The sequence below is a fragment of the Salmo trutta genome, chromosome 9, assembly GCF_901001165.1.
Source record: "Salmo trutta chromosome 9, fSalTru1.1, whole genome shotgun sequence".
NCBI lineage: Eukaryota > Metazoa > Chordata > Actinopteri > Salmoniformes > Salmonidae > Salmo > Salmo trutta.
Window position 1 is genome coordinate 23,530,010 of NC_042965.1, and position 15,566 is coordinate 23,545,575.

Sequence of the window (15,566 nt, forward strand, 5' to 3'; positions counted from 1 at the left end):
TGCTCCCGAGTGGCGGATCGGTCTAAGGCACTGCATCTCAGTGCTAGAGGTGTCACTACAGACCCTGGTTCGATTCCAGGCTGTATCACAACAGGCTGTCATTGGGAGTACCATAGGGCGGCGCACAATTGGCCCAGTGTCGTCCAGGTTAGTTTGACCGGGGTAGACAGTCCATTGTAAAGTAGATTGTGTTCTTAACTGACTTTCCTAGTTAAATAAAGGTTAAATAAAATACGCAGCAGATGTACGCGCGGGGGTCGCAAGTTTTGTACCACTTTTTGGGTGTTGTGGGTCAAAAAGTGTGAACCACTGGGATACATGATAGCGGCAACACATGGAGAGGGGTTGGATATAGTAATGGTAAGCCACAGTATTTCTTAAAATCTTCTATTTTTACTGGAATTGTATTGGTAATTCTTAATACGTTCAAAATAGTTTTGTAAAATAGGCAAATTTACTCATCAGATTGTGCTGCTTTCCCTTGTAATAATTGCTCAATCCGTGACCATGGTTGCGGGAAAAACATTTTTTTGTTTAAGTACATACCCCCCAAAAGGTCGGTACATGGCCTTGAGCAGCAGACACTGTCTCAAACATTAATTGGTCTACCACTCACTAGGCTTCATGTATATCTGAAACAGTCAAATTGATTGTGGACCTATGCTTTATTTATTGTAGGTTATAGGGCCTGCCTAGGCTAGGCTATTAAATATGCTAGTTCAATACATTTTTAACCCTGCATTAACCCTGATACATTCTCATAAACAGAGCGAGATATTCTAACCATTTCTCTTCCCTTCATCCCTTGTTATCTTCTATCATTCTTTCCTCCCTCTCTCAGCTGGCAGCATCGCTATGGGAACTGGGTCAAAGTCACATCATATGATTCAGGATTTCACCCCCACCCCCTCTGTCTGTGTGTCTCTCTCTGTGTGTCTCATTCTCTGTTTGTCGTTGTCCCCCCCCCCCCCCCCCCCAGATGGAGACTAGGCTAACAGGAAATAGAAGTTAAGTCTGCTATGGTGCACAGAGCTAGCCTGTATGGGGTAGATATTCTGTCTGAATTGGCTGATCAGAGGATGCAATCTGTATCCTTGTCTAGACCAGTTGTTTTCTCTGCCTCATATCCAACTGTCCTTACATGAGCCTGCCATACATAGTTATTATACAGACAGAGACAGAAAGGAAGCCAGTGTTCAGTAGAAACAACATGGAGCTGTGTGCTCTGTCTATGGAGAAGACTGGAGGTCGGAGGAGGATGTAAGTGTGGTCTGTTAACCACCAGCGAGCAAAATGCTACCTGAGTGACCTCACGTCCTGTGGACTGTAACTAGGTCAGAGGTCACAGAAACAGCAGGAGAGAGTCTAAATCTACGGTCTCAACATATCCAGTGATGCCACCCACTGACAGTCTCATGCTAGCATGCTGCTCAGGGGCGGATTGGCAATTCTGTCAAATGCCAGATGGGCTGGACCATTATTTAGTTGGATGGGCTGGTCGAAATTGACATACAGAAATAAAACAATAAAAAAGGTGATATGGGCCTATTAAGATTTTTCTCTGTTATACTAATCTATAATCAGCCTTTGGCTGATCAGTGGGCAACAACTGGCCCCCCTACCAAGACAGACCAGCCTGGTCTTCTAATACCTGAGGTCCCGCAAATTCAAAGTCAAACACGGCATCAGCAATGAGACCTGCTCCGACTCGGTCTTCAGCTATTTTCGGGTGGCTTAAACCATGATTTGGTCAAACAGTAAAGTGCATTATTCTCATGATTCCTGTAATGAAAGTGTCTGCCCTGTGCCCTTGCTGAGGCCTGCTGTTGTGATGAGCGAGCCACTTTCCTCTTCCCCCATGTGCTCAAGAGAAAAATGCATTTAAAAATAAAATTGTGGGAAAAACACAGCTTTGGAAGATTTGTCCTCTTGTTCCTGTCGAAGAGAGGGTCTCAGCTTTCTGTAGGTATAGTGTTTATTTATCACCTTTCAATATTCAGCTTAGCAACTACTTAACAACCAAGATAATTGATATGGCTTTGAGATATGGAGTGGCACGTGCACAAAATGCACACCGGCCATGGTGAGACCTTAGGCCTATAGGTCTCTTGGGTAGTAGTCTATAACTGCAAAGTTTTTCTAGGACATTACATTTACTGTTGGATGAATACATGGCTACTAGCAGTGGGTAATATATTTAGAGTTAGTGGTTTGTCCTTTAAAAGTTGGTCCCATTAATGCTAGTTTGACCACCAGAGGTCATCTTTGAGAAGCATTTGATAACCTTCAATAGTGGTTGTACTAGAGAATTTAAACATTTTCTCTAAGAACATACTATTATATGGGCCTGATTTTAATACATTTTGCTTAATTAATTTGCTTAATATTAGGGTGTTTCTATTCCAAGGAAAATGAAAAACCCTCTGGGATTCCGTTAGGATGGAACGGAAAATATGGCGCTGTACAACGTGACAGTCGGGAGTAGGAGACCGGGGTTCAATTCCCTGATGGGGAGGAAGGAGTAGGCTGTCCTTGTAATTAAGAATTTGTTCTTAACTAACTTGCCTAGTTAAATAAAGGTTACACTAAGAGCATAACATTTCTACACCCTAATTGTGTAGTTGTAGTCTAACCAATACCCAAATGGAGATTCAGTGAAAATAAAAATCTCATTGATTTATCAAGACCAGTCCCCATGCTTGTCTCAGAGCAGCACGAAACAGTGCTAAAATAGTTGTAGGCTATTGCTTCAAATCGTATTACTTCTAACTTCAATATGCTCTTTAAATAAGACCTACACCACTCAATGGGCCATTATACTGTACATGGTGTCCAGGTCAGGATAACCAAAACATTTCTTTATTAAAGACTATCAAAAAGAATGATGGTACTTATTTATTTTGATCCAAAGCCATTAATGAGTGAGTCACTGCTTTATGTAGGTGCCGGACTATATGACACTGCCATCAACTTGATAATATATAACAATATTTTGGAGGTTATTTTGTTTAAAAAAAAAAGAAAGTGAGCGACTAATCTGAATAAAGGTCAAAATAATATTTGTAAAGGCCAAAACATTTATTTCTGTTTTTAGAGGGAGAGAAACGCTGGGCCAATTGTGCACTTCCCTATGGGACTCCCAATCACGGTCGGATGTGATACATAATACTTTTTGTTGTATTATTTGTTTGTCTTTTCTGGTGGATTAAACTAAAATTGCAACCAATCACGGCTGGTTGTGATACAGCCAACCTAACTGAAGAAATACATTTGACGATAGAGTTCTCCCCCTACCCTCTTTCTAGGCAAGTCTATTGTCCAACTACCTGCTAATAGCCATAATGGTGCTGTACAACATGATCGTGTGTGTTTGATAGAGTATTTTCCAGTAAACAACAATTTGTTTACCTTCATTAGACAACTTTGTTCCAATATTTCTGCAATTCAGTGATATTTATTCCCATAGTAATTCGTTATGGATCCATAACTAAATAATCATCGATATTTTGAAAGAGTATTTTTATCTTTATTTTATTAACAAGCATAAAGATGTCATTATTATTTACATTGTTTTAGTTTGAACGTGCAGACTGGCACTAAGAACAGCGGGAATGTTTCCCTAGTCAGTGCCATTATTAGTGCAATGCCCCTTAAAGTGTTGCTCTGTGCTACCCAGTGTGGTGGGGCGGGGGTCCACCCCCCCCTCCCTTCCCCATGGGCTAGGTCCGTCTTCTGTACATGGCTCTGCAGGCCCATCCCGTGCCTCATGCCTTGAACCTTGTGCGCTTTCAGTGGATACAGCTGGAGAACTGCAAGCCAATCCCATTGTGTGCCACTCGGGAGCCATGACCAATATAACCAATATATATTGTCCTGCTAATGATAGGGTTAATAATATATCTGTGAGAATATCCAAATTAATAATTCTAAATTAATAATAATAATCGCTTTGTTTAAAAAAATAACAAAATTTTGGAGATTTTGTTTTTTCAAATAACATAAAATGAGCGAGGAAAAAGGCCATTCTTGAACATGGGGTGAGACATTCTTACTAATTTGTAAATAAAGCCAGTTTATTTTTTTCTGTTTTTAGAGGGAGGAGAAACCAGAAACCTGCAGTCATCTCATCCCAGTTGAGGCCGGCATAGAACCAGCATCTGTAGCAACACAGCTTACACTGCTATGCCGTGTCTTAGACCGTTGCACCACTCAGGCACTGTACAACATGATTGGTCGGGAGTGGGCTACAATACTACAGTAAGAGCAAAATAAAATAATAAAAACCTTAGTGTAACAACAGTTTTAGTAAGTAATACTGAAGTCGTGCACAATGATCAGTTTCTATCTAGGTTTGTCGCCCATTCATTGTCAGTTAGATACACAGTAGGACCCAAAAGCATAATCAGTGCTCTAACACCCCCCTGCGCTGGTCTGGAGCAATGAAGTGGTGACGCAGGGTATCGTACTAAACCACAAATTACCTCTAAGCACCGCAGCGTAATCGCTAAACTGTTAGTGGAGCAAACACTGTACCGATGTAGTTAATGTGTTGAAAAAAATACCAGGATATTCTGGAGTCCTATTTTGACAGTAAAATATAGCAACTATAGTCTAATTGTCAACCCAAAATTCATGTCAATCACTGGATTACGTTGCACATCCAAAATATCTTGAATCATTCATTCCTGCTCAGATGTGATAAATGGAAACTTTGCAGCATGTTAGCGGCACGCACCGTGATGTCAGGGCTGAATTCTTGTCACACACACACACACACACACACACACACACACACACACACACACACACACACACACACACACACACACACACACACACACACACACACACACACACACACACACACACACACACACACACACAACACAACCAACTGCAGAGTGATAGAAAGAAAAAGTAAGGGTGCAATAGCATGTTTATTTATAAATAAGTATTGAAGCATAACAATATGAACAAACATGTCTGTGTTTAAGTTTCTGTTTAATTCAGGATGTTTGAAAGCTGAAGAGTGCTGTAACATACAGTAGGGGGTAACTATGGGAACAATCCCAACACTAGGCCTACTGTGAGCTCAGCACTAACCAATAGTATAATACATGCACACAGGCTACTGGCATTTTAGATCTGCCCCAGCTATAAACCAGTGGAGGCTGCTGAGGGGAGGACAGCTCATAATAATGTCTGGAATGGAGCCGAATGGAAAGCATGTGTTTGATGTATTTGTTACCATTTCACTCATTCTGAGCCAGCCATTACCACGAGCCCGTCTTCCCTAATTAAGGTGCCACCAACCATATCGTGTGAACTGTTTCGAAATTAAAGCACTTTTTGTACATGGAACAAATTCACTTATACTGTATGTGTATTAAAGTAGTGAAAAGTTTAGTATTTGGTCCTATATTCCTAGCATGCAATGATTACATCAAGCTTGTGACTCTACAAACTTGTTGGATGGATGTGCTGTTTGTTTTGGTTTTGTTTCAGATTATTTTGTGCCCAATAAACATAAATTGTAAATAATGTATTGTCATTTTTGAGTCACTTTTATTGTAAATAAGAATAGAATATGTTCCTAAACACTTCTACATTAATGTGGATGTTACCATGATTACAGATAGTCCTGAATTAATCATGAATAATGAGTGAGAAAGTTACAGAGGCATAAATATCATACACTCCCAAAAAATGCAAACCTCCCCTTTATTGTATTGGTGAGAGGTTAGCATGTCTTGGGGTATGATATTTTTGTGTCTAACTTTCTCACTCATCATTATTCATGATTCATTCAAGACTATCTGTAATCATGGTAGCATCCACATTAATGTAGAAGTGTTTAGAAACGTATTCTATAATTATTTACAATAAAAGTGACTCAAATGACAATACGTTATTTACCATTCATTTCTATTGGGCACAAAAATTATCTGAAACACAATCAAAACAAACAGCAAATGCATCCAACAAGTTTGTACAGTCTCAAGCTTGATGTAATTTACATTTTTTTTACCTTTATTTAACTAGGCAAGTCAGTTAAGAACAAATTCTTATTTTCAATGACGGCCTAGGAACAGTGGTAACTGCCTTGTTCAGGGGCAGTATGACACATTTTTACCTTGTCAACTCGGGGATTTGATCTAGCAACCTTTCAGTTACTGGCCCAACGCTCTAACCACTAGGCTACCTGCCGCCCACCATGTAATCTTTGCGTGCTAGAAATATGGGACCAAATACTAAACTTCTGACTACTTTAATACACATAAGAGAATTTGGGGGGAATATGTACAAAAAGTGCTTTAATTTCTGAACGGTTCACCTGACAAATCCAAAGTGCTGGAGTACAGAGCCAAAACAACAAAAAATGTGTCACTGTCCCAATACTTTTGGAGCTCACTGTACATGTGTAGTTGTAAACCCAGCCTGGATGCATGCACCCAGAGTCTACTGACACTGCAGGAGCTCCAGTCCATCACTGAACAAATCAAACAACTCGTTTTTTACATATGACTGGTTACAGACACACAACTGCATTATAGAGTCATATGGTATGATACATCAGTTCCATATGTCTTTAAACTTGGTTGAATGCGCTTTTATGAACCCCCCACCACATGCAACACACACACATTCACTATTAAACCCCTAAACCCAATATGATTCACCAAACCATGACTCACCAGCACTCTGCTGACACAGCTGACTGAGGGGATGAATCGATAAATGGTTTTGTAGTAGAGGTTTGTGTGTGTGTGTATATATACATATATATATACATATATATATATATACATGATCAGGAGTTTAGAACCTGCTGAGGGCCATGCGGAGCATCAGAGCCCCAAGTAGTAGAGCAGGGCTGGCTCCCAGACCACTAGCTGTGTTATTGTGCTCCCCGTGGCGGTGGCCTTTATGGGGCCCGTTGCAGTCGTCCGAGAAACAACACTCCATCTTGGCTCCAGAGTTGCCATTGCGGGCCTTATCACAGAACGCCTTGTAGGAGCATGACTTCATCACCGTGTCTAAAACAGGAGGAAGGGAGAGAGGAGTAAGGAGAAAGGGAGTGGGGAGGGGGAGGAAAGGTGTGAGGAAGGAGAGTCAGTATTGGCTTATTCCAAACCCTGTTGAACCATGGTTTCCTACTCTCCTCCTCATCCTTCAATCTGCCTCTTTTTGGCCCTAGCCCCTGCCCCACTCCCACTCTTCCCTCTTCTTGGCCCTAGCCCCTGCCCTGCTCCCACTCTTCCCTCTTCTTGGCCCTAGCCCCTGCCCCGCTCCCACTCTTCCCTCTTCTTGGCCCTAGCCCCTGCCCCGCTCCCACTCTTCCCTCTTCTTGGCCCTAGCCCCTGCCCCGCTCCCACTCTTCCCTCTTCTTGGCCCTAGCCCCTGCCCCGCTCCCACTCTTCCCTCTTTTTGGCCCTAGCCCCTGCCCCGCTCCCACTCTTTCCTCTTTTTGGCCCTAGCCCCTGCCTCGCTCCCACTCTTTCCTCTTTTTGGCCCTAGCCCCCGCCCCCCCCCCCCCACCCTTCCTCCTTCTCTCCCACAGACACAGAGGGTTGTGGTTGATAAAAGCTGCTGGGAACTTATCCAGAAACGAGATGAGAGAACACACGCACACACACACTGATTACAGGGGCAAGGAGAGAGACTGCTGACAAAAGAGAGAGAAAGACATACATATGTAGTCTTATCAAATTTGCGTGGCCATTCATTTAGTGTGTGATGTATTATAGCGGCATAAAGACATATTTATTTAGCATTAAAATCAGTTTTGTACAAAATGTGTTCATGCCAGTTCAACAGTAGCTAGAACACTGATAATATACACCCTATACAGCCTCAACGGGGAATGCTTTAGTCTAATTACATATAACTTATACCTATCCAATCATATGGTGGTGGTGATGGTGGTGCTGTCCTAGAACTAGCCTGACATCTAGAGTCTGAAAAGAATGCTGCAAGCTTTGGTCATAAAAGTTATTTTTGTGCAGGTGGTGAGAGTGTGTGTGTGTGTGCTTACTCTGTCCTGTGATGGTGGAGCAGGCGTCGGCGAATTGAGGGCAGGTGGTGGAGCCTTGTTTGATACAATCACCCTCATTGGACGCTACGCATGAGTGACACTTCAGTGCGTGACCTTTAGACATGGAACAGGAGAGAACATCTGAGATGAGACTAAGCAGCATTTTCAACTAGCACTCACAGACTATCCAGGCTACCGCTCAACATAATCCCAACTCTCTGTCTCACCATGCACACGTTGTTTCAGAGGAAAAAGGAGCCCATAACAACAAACTCATATCTGATGATGTACGAATAACTCTAAGGCTGTGTCTGTGACAACTCAGACTGACCCTGGCCATGTTTCCTGTCCTGTCAACCCTTGGGCTTTTATGAACAAATAAGACCACGCTGAAACAGCAAAACACACAGACAACCAGACAGACAGGTGAACACAGCCCTTCACTAGCACTTCAAGGAACACCTTCCTAATATTGAGTTGCACCTCCCCTTTTGCCCACAGAACAGACTCAATTCATCAGGGCATGGACTTCACAAGGTGTCGAAAGCGTTCCACACAACCTCTACCAATATGATGACTAAAACAAAAACTGAAATATGACCATCTGGTACAGCTATGGATAGTGTTGACCTATGGTTAGGGTCAGCATCGACTACTCTCTGGGTCCCCGGGCAGTTTCGTGATCCAACTAAGCTCTTAACATTCCTTTGCCTCCCATCAGATAAACAAGACATCATTTCTAACCTGAACCCAGCTTTAACATGACCCAGTAGACTAGATTCAGACCCACCGTTTAACCCCTTATAAACTCTTAGAAAACCCTGAAACCCCTAGAAAGTCCCCCTCTAGTTGAGTAAATAACCCTGCCAGCTACATGTAGAGAGACTGCCAGCTACATGTACAGAGACTTACTGTGGCAGGCCAGGCATACCAACATCAGCAGAGCCAGGACAGTCTTCATAGTGCTGGATGGACGGTGTGTGTATCAGTGTACGTTTGGGAGTCCAGTGCAGTAGTGGGAGCAGAGAAGAGGTAAACGCAGAGGAGAGAAAAGAGAAGAGGTGGGGGTGTCTTGGGGCATTAACATCTTAGCCCTAATCCCTAACAACCCTGCACACCCAGCGCCCTCTATTCATGTGTTATTGGACTTACCAAGGGTTGTTTTGACAGGGTCAGGTAAACTCTCAATACTGGTGTCTGTACTGTACTCATTCACTCAAATATACACACACACACACACACACACACACACACACACCTTGGTGGGCAGCACACACACCCTGTGTTGGCTAAGTGATCAGTGAAATAATACAACCACACTGGGTTGTCACAAACCGTTCTTACCAACTACAGGGAAATTCTACTTCAAAATGTGTCACTCGCATGCAGTTGCCCTCTAACTCAAGGTCAGAGCCTCATAACATCCATTTAGCAATGTGTGTGTTTCTGTGAGTGTGTTACAGGACATTAGTGCTGTGTCAGCTGAACACCGTTCCCTGTTCAACTGCTAGCCCGGGGCAAGGTTACAGTTCACTCTGGCAGAGACTGAACATTCAGTAAAGTCAGTGATTGTGAGTGTGCTATGTAGCTGTGATGTCAGACCCAACCTGTGTAGCTGTGATGTCAGACCCAACCTGTGTAGCTGTGATGTCAGACCCAACCTGTGTAGCTGTGATGTCAGACCCAACCTGTGTAGCTGTGATGTCAGATCCAACCTGTGTAGCTGTGATGTCAGACCCAACCTGTGTAGCTGTGATGTCAGACCCAACCTGTGATGTCAGACCCAACCTGTGTAGCTGTGATGTCAGACCCAACCTGTGTAGCTGTGATGTCAGACCCAACCTGTGTAGCTGTTATGCCAGACCCAACCTGTGTAGCTGTGATGTCAGACCCAACCTGTGTAGCTGTGATGTCAGACCCAACCTGTGTAGCTGTGATGTCAGACCCAACCTGTGTAGCTGTGATGTCAGACCCAACCTGTTATGTCAGACCCAACCTGTGTAGCTGTGATGTCAGACCAACCTGTGTAGCTGTGATGTCAGACCCAACCTGTGTAGCTGTGATGTCAGACCCAACCTGTGTAGCTGTGATGTCAGATCCAACCTGTGTAGCTGTGATGTCAGACCCAACCTGTGTAGCTGTGATGTCAGACCCAACCTGTGTAGCTGTGATGTCAGACCCAACCTGTGTAGCTGTTATGTCAGACCCAACCTGTGTAGCTGTGATGTCAGACCCAACCTGTGTAGCTGTGATGTCAGACCCAACCTGTGTAGCTGTGATGTCAGACCCAACCTGTGTAGCTGTGATGTCAGACCCAACCTGTGTAGCTGTGATGTCAGACCCAACCTATGTAGCTGTGATGTCAGACCCAACCTGTGTAGCTGTGATGTCAGACCCAACCTATGTAGCTGTGATGTCAGACCCAACCTGTGTAGCTGTGATGTCAGATCCAACCTGTGTAGCTGTGATGTCAGACCCAACCTGTGATGTCAGACCCAACCTGTGTAGCTGTTATGTCAGACCCAACCTGTGTAGCTGTGATGTCAGATCCAACCTGTGTAGCTGTGATGCCAGACCCAACCTGTGTAGCTGTGATGCCAGACCCAACCTGTGTAGCTGTGATGCCAGACCCAACCTGTGTAGCTGTGATGCCAGACCCAACCTGTGTAGCTGTGATGTCAGACCCAACCTTTGTAGCTGTGATGTCAGACCCAACCTTTGATGTCAGACCCAACCTGTGTAGCTGTGATGTCAGACCCAACCTGTGTAGCTGTGAACAGAGAAACTGAACACAGAAGCCATGAGAACACACTCCCTTATTACTACAGTCATGTTTACTCAGCACAGACACTGCACATATTAGTCAACATAGTCTGTACGGTACAAGTCAGTACAGCTGAATGCTTCTTATTCACTTTACAAATATTAATGACAATGCAAAAAGGGATCATCGGTGATGTACAAACTGTTAAAAACAATATTATCTAAAGAAACTTTCAATGAAGGTACAACTTCAGTATGACACAAAGATGTGTATTATAGACACTGGCACATGTATGTATGTATGTCTAGGTGGTGTTTCACTGCATGCGTGCATGCGTGTTATATTGTTTAACTATGTCATCCACAGTGCAGTGTGGCGGAGGGGGAACTAGTACTGAGAGGCGGAGTGAAACTCTCCACTGTGGAAGAGTATTTAACAGAACCAGGTTAGCTGAGAACAGTGAAGCAGTGAACAGTGAATATGAGAAACACACTGTAACTTTCTATACCACTAACTAGGTGCTGCAGTAAAACACAGTGATTCCATCCCAAATGGCACCGTATTCCCTATATAGTGCTCTACCTTTGAGCAGGGCTCATGGAAGCTCACATAATCCCTGAACAATTGTCTCTACCTCCATGTCGTAACATTTCATACCTAAATACTACAGGTGATATCCATGACCACAGGAAATTCCAAACATTTTGGATTTTGAAAAACCAAATCAAACACTCTCCCAGTTTACGGTATTTGTTTGTACATATACAAAATATATAGTCTTTGTATTTACTTCACCATATCCAGATTTCCACTTACTGAGTATACTACTCTCTGCTCCAGCCCTCTGGCCTGAGAAAGAGACTAACCAGGTATAGTTTAGGACAGTGGGAAACCCTCCCTTCCCCTGTGCAGTTGTGCTGAAGTCGTACAGAATACACAGTCACTGTACAGCTCCTCTTCCTCTGCTAACACAAAGCCTCATATACAGACAGGAGAAAAGCTTTCTATTTTCCAGGACAACCCCCCACCCCACCCCTATCTATAGTAGTGCATCCTAACCCTGAACCTACTCCCACATCCCCCCTCCCTATAATAGTGCAGTTATACAAAGGGGTCAAACACAGCTCACCCTTGACCCCTGATTGTCCTGGAGCCTAGAGAGTGTCTACCTGGTCCTGCCCTAGTCTCCTAGTGTTCAGAATAAATACAATTTGTACAGTACCATATGTACCGTACCATATGTACAGTACATCTCAGCCAGGGTGTTTTGTAAGTGTGGGGTTTATGTGCATAATATATTAATAAATGCTTAACAAAATGTTATCCTAAGTTAAATAAGCACAAACCTATGCAATGCCAAGACAGCACATTATATTCTGTTTATGTTACAGTACAGAAAAACAAACGGGTGTGGGGTCTTGCGTGGTAAATAATGACCAAGCCAAAAAGGTGAGTCCACATGTACATAACACAGGCTCAAATTACATCCTATTCTCCAAATACTGCACTAATGTTGACTAAGAGAAATTGGTTATCGTATGACATTTGACCAGTACAGCAGCACTAGGTGCAGGCGCCCTGTGGGGAAATAGAGCTGCTCATTGGCTGGAGGCATGCATAGGAGTACACTATAGGTTGTAGGCAGGGTTGGCTTGGCGGGTCAAGATTGGTCGATTCGGAAGTATGGAATCTCTCTCAGTCTGTTCTGCCCATCTTTGCGATGAGCTCATCACAGATCTTGGTGAGCTCCTCGATCTCCTCCGTCTGTGAATAGACAGAATACCACGTCAGGGAGACTGGGGATTCAGGACTTAGGCCTGGAGTTTTTCCTGTTCAGGTCACCTAGTCAGCAAAAAGCGTTGTGCATTACCTTTTGTTGCAGGGTTAGCATTAGCATGTAGTGTTAGGGTTGTGTGCATAGAGACAGAGGACTCTCTGTGCAAAAGGCGGTTTTAGTAAAAGTGAAAGTTACCCAGTAAAATACTACTTGAGTAAACGTCTAAAAGTATTTGGTTTTAAATATACTTAAGTATCAAAAGTAAATGTAATTGCTAAAATATATTTAAGTTTCAAAAGAATAAATAATTTCAAATTCCTTATATAAAACAAACCAGAAGGCATCATTTTCTTTAATTTACAGATAGCCAGGGGCATCCTCCAACACTCAGACATAATTTACAAATGAAGCATGTGTTTAGTTAGTCTGCCAGATCAGAGGCAGTAGGGATGACCAGGGATGTTCTCTTGATAAGTGTGTGAATTAGGCAATTTTCCTGTCCTGCTAATTATTCAAAATGTAACGAGTATAAAAAGTACATCATTTTCTTTAGGAATGTAGTGAAGTAAAAGTTGTCAAAAATATGAATAGTAAAGTACAGATACCCTAAAAAACTACTTAAGTAGTACTTTCAAGTATTTTTACTTCAGTACTTTACACAACTGGGGTTATGGAAGGATCATATAATTCCATCCAGTTCATCAGAAGGGATCAGCCAATTAATTATACTCTTGAGCAAACATTCCATTACTGCATGTGGCAGTAAATCGCCAACCTTGGATTTATACCTGTTCAAAAACACTCCAGGTGGCAGTATGCACTTTCTGTTTGTTTACCAACTCGTAGAAGAAGAGCATTGACTACTTTGAAATGGAGATGGCCTCAATGGTGCTGCCCATGCTCTCACAGCTGCCACAATGATACAGATACAGTGTTGCATCCTCTAAATATCTCTATGGTTGTGTGCTACCTTCTGCTATAGGCCTAGCAGTGGGCGTTAGCATGTAGCTAGGTAATGTTAGCCCTTACCTTTTGCTGCAGAGCTTTCTCCAGAGACTCTACCCTCATCTGCTCCTTCCTCAGGCTGGCGGTCAGAGCAACACTCTCAGAGCTGGCCTTGCTGCGTACCTGGGCTATGTCCTCATTAGCCCTGAAGGGAATAGTAGGGGTTGGTAGTTACTGATAGACACCTCTGTGTGTGTGTGTGTGTGTGTGTGTGTGTGTGTGTGTGTGTGTGTGTGTGTGTGTGTGTGTGTGTGTGTGTGTGTGTGTGTGTGTGTGTGATCATACTTGTCTAGTTTCTCCTCGGCGTGTAGTTTGAGGGTCTGGTATCTCTGCTCCTCCTGCTTGACTCTGGCCAGATACTCCTGAGCACACTTCTTCAACACCTCCTCATTCTACACACACATAATAGTAGAACTACAATGTTACACATAACTAATATATGAGCTCAAAGACTAATCCATAGTAAGGTCAGACTATTCTTGATCCCTGAACTCTGACCCCTAACCTTCTTGAAGCCGTCCAGGGTGCTCTTCATGTTCTCATAGCGGCGGAACATACCGGACAGCGATCGCTCTACTGAGTTCAGGTCTGTTAGCGCCGACTCCTTCTCCATGGTTACAGCCTGCAAAGACTTCTGGGAGCTCGTGGTGTTGCGCTGTTCGTCCTCTGACAGAGAGAGAGGTCACACAGACAGGTCATTTTATGATTCTGTGCATCGAGGCCACCACTACATTTATGGAGAGGAATTTTTTAAGTGGTTTGGTTGATCTAAGCCACTCACCAATCATCTGGGCGATGGTCTTCTCATACTCTGCCACTATCTTTCTGTGAGAGAGGAATAACTACTGATGAATCTTGATTAGCTAACACTCAGTCTGTTCACTGCTCAGCACACATCACCTCATTACTAGCCTCACAGTACAGTTGAGGTGAATGGTAACAGAATGGTATATGTGAATTGGCCTACAGTACCTCATCTCCATGACTTCCTGTCTGCTGTCCTCATACTTCCTCCTCCAGTCACTGGCCTCCGTCTCCTTAGTGATCTGGCACAGGAGACAGATATATCTATGTTACCCTGTGTGTGTGTGTGTGTGTGTGTGTGTGTGTGTGTGTGTGTGTGTGTGTGTGTGTGTGTGTGTGTGTGTGTGTGTGTGTGTGTGTGTGTGTGTGTGTGGTCTGTTGTTTAACTGACCTCCCCTCTCATGAGGGTGAGAACAGCCGTCTTCTCTGCCTCACTGATGCAAATTGAGTCTAGAACCTCACTTCCTGTCTTCTTCTGCGTGTCACTTCCTCCCAGCTTGGTGTTCTTCAGCTGGCAGGTGTCCTCATACTGCAGAGACATAGGTGTCAACAACATAGCTCAGGCAGTAGGAGGCTCTCTCATCCATTTACAGTTGAAGTCTGAAGTTTACATACACTTAAGTTAGAGTCATTAAAACTCGTTTTTCAACCACTCCACAAACTTCTTGTTAACAAACTATAGTTTTGGCAAGTCGATTAGGACATCTACTTTGTGCATGACACAAGTATTTTTTTCAACAATTGTTTATGGACAGATTATTTCACTTATAATTCACTGTATCACAATTCCAGTGGGTCAGAAGTTTACATACACTAAGTTGACTGTGCCTTTAGAAAAGTCCAGAAAATGATGTCATGGCTTTAGAAACTTCTGATGGGCTAATTGACATCATTTGAGTCAATTGGAGGTGCACCTGTGGATGTATTTCAAGGCCTACCTTCACACTCAGTGCCTCTTTGCTGGACATCATGGGAAAATCAAAACATATCAGCCAAGACTTCATAAAAAATATTGTAGATCTCCACAAGTCTGATTCATCCTTGGGAGCAATTTCCAAACGCCTGAAGGTACAACGTTCATCTGTACAAACAATTGTACGCAAGTATAAACACCACGGGACCAAGCAGCCGTCATACCGCTCAGGAAGGAGACGCATTCTGTCTCCTAGAGATGAACGTAC

General features: G+C 43.3%; 1 protein-coding gene across 4 annotated transcripts in view; it reads right to left on the bottom strand.

Moving 5' to 3' along the window:
- Nucleotides 1-10,851: 10,851 nt before the first annotated feature.
- The window catches only part of LOC115200236 (transforming acidic coiled-coil-containing protein 1), a 32,659-nt gene continuing 27,944 nt past the window's right edge, over nt 10,852-15,566 (bottom strand). For 3 of the 4 annotated variants that reach the window (XM_029763129.1, XM_029763126.1, XM_029763128.1), the window contains 7 exons: nt 14,774-14,914; nt 14,554-14,627; nt 14,363-14,406; nt 14,087-14,247; nt 13,867-13,973; nt 13,606-13,726; nt 10,852-12,563 (listed from right to left, as the gene is read on the bottom strand). In XM_029763129.1, the coding sequence (XP_029618989.1) occupies nt 12,495-12,563; nt 13,606-13,726; nt 13,867-13,973; nt 14,087-14,247; nt 14,363-14,406; nt 14,554-14,627; nt 14,774-14,914 (717 nt within the window). In that variant the 3' untranslated portion in view covers nt 10,852-12,494. The remainder of the gene's footprint in view (nt 12,564-13,605; nt 13,727-13,866; nt 13,974-14,086; nt 14,248-14,362; nt 14,407-14,553; nt 14,628-14,773; nt 14,915-15,566) is intronic. The other variant, XM_029763127.1, reaches the window with a different exon arrangement.